Source organism: Notothenia coriiceps, unplaced genomic scaffold, assembly GCF_000735185.1.
Source record: "Notothenia coriiceps isolate Sejong01 unplaced genomic scaffold, NC01 NC01_scaffold00018176, whole genome shotgun sequence".
Taxonomy (NCBI): Eukaryota; Metazoa; Chordata; class Actinopteri; order Perciformes; family Nototheniidae; genus Notothenia; species Notothenia coriiceps.
The window spans coordinates 1-2,786 of record NW_011350877.1 but is presented as its reverse complement, the minus strand read 5'-3'; the positions used below and the strand labels follow the sequence as shown (position 1 = coordinate 2,786).

The following is a 2,786-nucleotide window of genomic DNA, read 5'->3' as shown; positions in this document are numbered from 1 at the left end:
CCAAACTTTAATGAAACATAGAGACCCAGACGTAATAGTACTGTATAATATTATTTTCGAATCAATAATTTTTAAAACATTTTCTTTTTTTTTTTTCTTTTTTTTTTTTATAACCATTTTTCCTCCTGGTCTCTCGCGCCCCCCCTGTCATGCCTCTGCGCCCCCCTGGGGGGGCGCGCCCCCCACTTTGAGAACCACTGGCCTAGGAGATGCTGTGAAGGAAGGGTATAGCAAGGTGTCAATACGCACAGTTGACACGGATGTGGTAGTAGCCTGGCAATCACAGCAGCCCAATCGACCCAGGCCTGTCGTGAACTCCTCCTGAATGTGTCAAGGTAGCAATTCAGTACACTGCCCTTTGCCACTGTGGTGGACTGTGTTTTCAGAACTAAGTCTGCATTTAGTTGAAAACCTGTAATATTTCATATATATTATGTAACATGTATGACTTCACCATAATAAATATGTTAATGGTTTACTGTGTATTTTGTTCCCTGAATATCAGATACATATAGTTAGCTACATTCTAGCATGTTGTAAATAGTACCAATGCATTCCCCATCCTTGAAAATGTAGGATTAGCCACCAAAATCAAGATCCTAGGTGGTCTAGATCCTAAACTACTGGTAAAATAACAACCAATGGCGGCCATTTGGCGCCATTGGACAAATTTGTGATAGCCCTATAGCCAAAAATCTTCCTTAGGGCATGCTCTAACAGTGTGCCAAATGTCATGCTTTTATCATCAAAAGCACAATTCTTTCACATATCTGCTGGACTATTAAGCTAAAGATGGGCAGAGTGTAGTAAATTCAATCCAATTCCCATCTAATTCTCAGTGATCATCATGTTGTAACATTGCTTCCTAGAAAGGATACGATATCTTTGAACTCCAGGTGGGGGAACCTCTTCTTCAGCTGGGCGGCGCGGCGCAGGGAGCTGGTGCCGATCACACTACACAAACACACAGGATGAAGATGAGCTATCCATACTTCTGATATGAGTGAAATACACATGTAGTTGGACTGTACCTGCTGTCTGGCAGAGTGCCAAGAGTTTTGCCAACATGTTTGGGATGTAGCACCACTGCATCATGGGGGTTTTCCCTCCTAAAATCAGCAGAAAGCAGTGAATGGTTACAGCTGACAACCAGTTAGATTACACAAAAAGCACTACAAAGTAGTATGTCATATATTATTTGTGCTGAGGCACAGCTCCTATACCCAGTAAAACTGGACGATATGGGAAATTGTGATGATATTGTAGGGTTGACCATTAATGTTTTCCTAAATTGTTTACACAATGAGATTTCTGATAGATGCCAGAGGGAGTTTCTCTCCCACACACTGATGATTAGAATTTTTTTTTTTTAAAGTTAGATAAATAATATGTAAATATGAATATATTAAAAAGTATTCACAGAATGCAAAATAATTATAATCAAACATAGTAAAAAATATTAAAAATCAGTACCCATTTTAAAGCAGGGAGATAAAGATAATTAAACGGTGCAGCAACATAAAAATGTCAAATGTTTGATTATCATTTTCAAGATGAACACTCAAACTATTTTGCCTTGTGTGCACTGTAATACATATGTGTTATATTGTTGTACAATGTACAAAAAACAAACGTTTTTTTAAATGTATTTCATTCAAATGGAACAATACCAAATCCCCCCCGTAATAAATAGAGTCTTTGGGTTCTGATATAACAGAATTACTGCACACCACTGTGAGAGCACTTACTTGAGCACGGCCCCAATGGTGAATCCTGCAGGCAGCGTGGTGGGGAGATCTTTCAGGGAGTGGACCACCAGGTCCACCCTGTGGGACAGAGAGCAGGAACATTACATCACATATACAGGCTCTTTATGTCTCATGGTATAATACAGCCATTCAGTCCTGGGGATATTTAACATGGTCACAGCAGCTGCTACATCTGAGGCGGAGAGGAAATGAAAGAGTTTTCCTGCATGTGAAGCATACAGCGGCTGCTCTTATGGAGTCCTGAGAGGGGGTTGTGGATAGAAGAAAGTACCTTAATACAGCTGATTGCTGAATCTTTTGGGAGATTTTATTGGCATAAACTGCTTTGAATTCATACTTGCTACTGGTACGATAATACTACTTTTCTTACTCAGTTTCAATGTTACAATTTAAAGAAGTGACTGTAGTTGCTGCATTGAAATCCAAAACACAGACAAGCCAAGGAAATCCAAGTTTCAGTGTATGGATACCCTATTGATTTAATTTAATCGTATGTTGTCTGACTGACAATAATATTTAGACTCCATTCAGTAAAAATAATGCACGGTACTCTTACTTTTTTTGATCTGACTGGCAAGGACCTCAGAATGTGTATTAACTTCCAGTTCAATGACAGCGGATGTTTAACTCACAAAGGGGAGGGGCCATGATGTGGATGGGAAGGACCTGGATGGGTTGCTCTAATGCAGTGGTTCCCAACCTGTGGGCCGCGGCCCCCTGGTGGGCCGCGAAGGTATTGCAAGTGGGCCGCCAAATCTTTTCCAAAATAGTATGATTTTTGTGGGGGGGAAATCAGATAAAAATATACAGAATAATATTTAAAATGATATAAAAAATGTAATTATTCTTTTCATCATTGCATTTTTCCTTAAAATATTAGATATGTGACGAGCAGAGAGATAGGAACATTTGTTGTAATCGGCCGGACTACTTTGCTGCGGGACCGGCGGGACAGCTCTGCACTTGATTGATGCTGATTGTGTAAACTGTAATTAAGTTAGAGTAGAGCAGAGTATT

The 2,786-nt window shown here is 39.8% G+C and overlaps 1 protein-coding gene across 1 annotated transcript; it reads right to left on the bottom strand.

The window, feature by feature from the left end:
* Positions 1-133: 133 nt before the first annotated feature.
* On the bottom strand, positions 134-1,843 carry LOC104950831 (porphobilinogen deaminase-like; the record flags this gene model as incomplete). The annotated part of the gene is made up of 4 exons (XM_010777407.1): positions 134-321; positions 879-954; positions 1,032-1,109; positions 1,749-1,843. Coding segments are annotated over 4 exons (423 nt in total), but the record flags the coding sequence as incomplete, so codon positions are not given.
* Between the last annotated feature and the right edge of the window lie 943 nt (positions 1,844-2,786).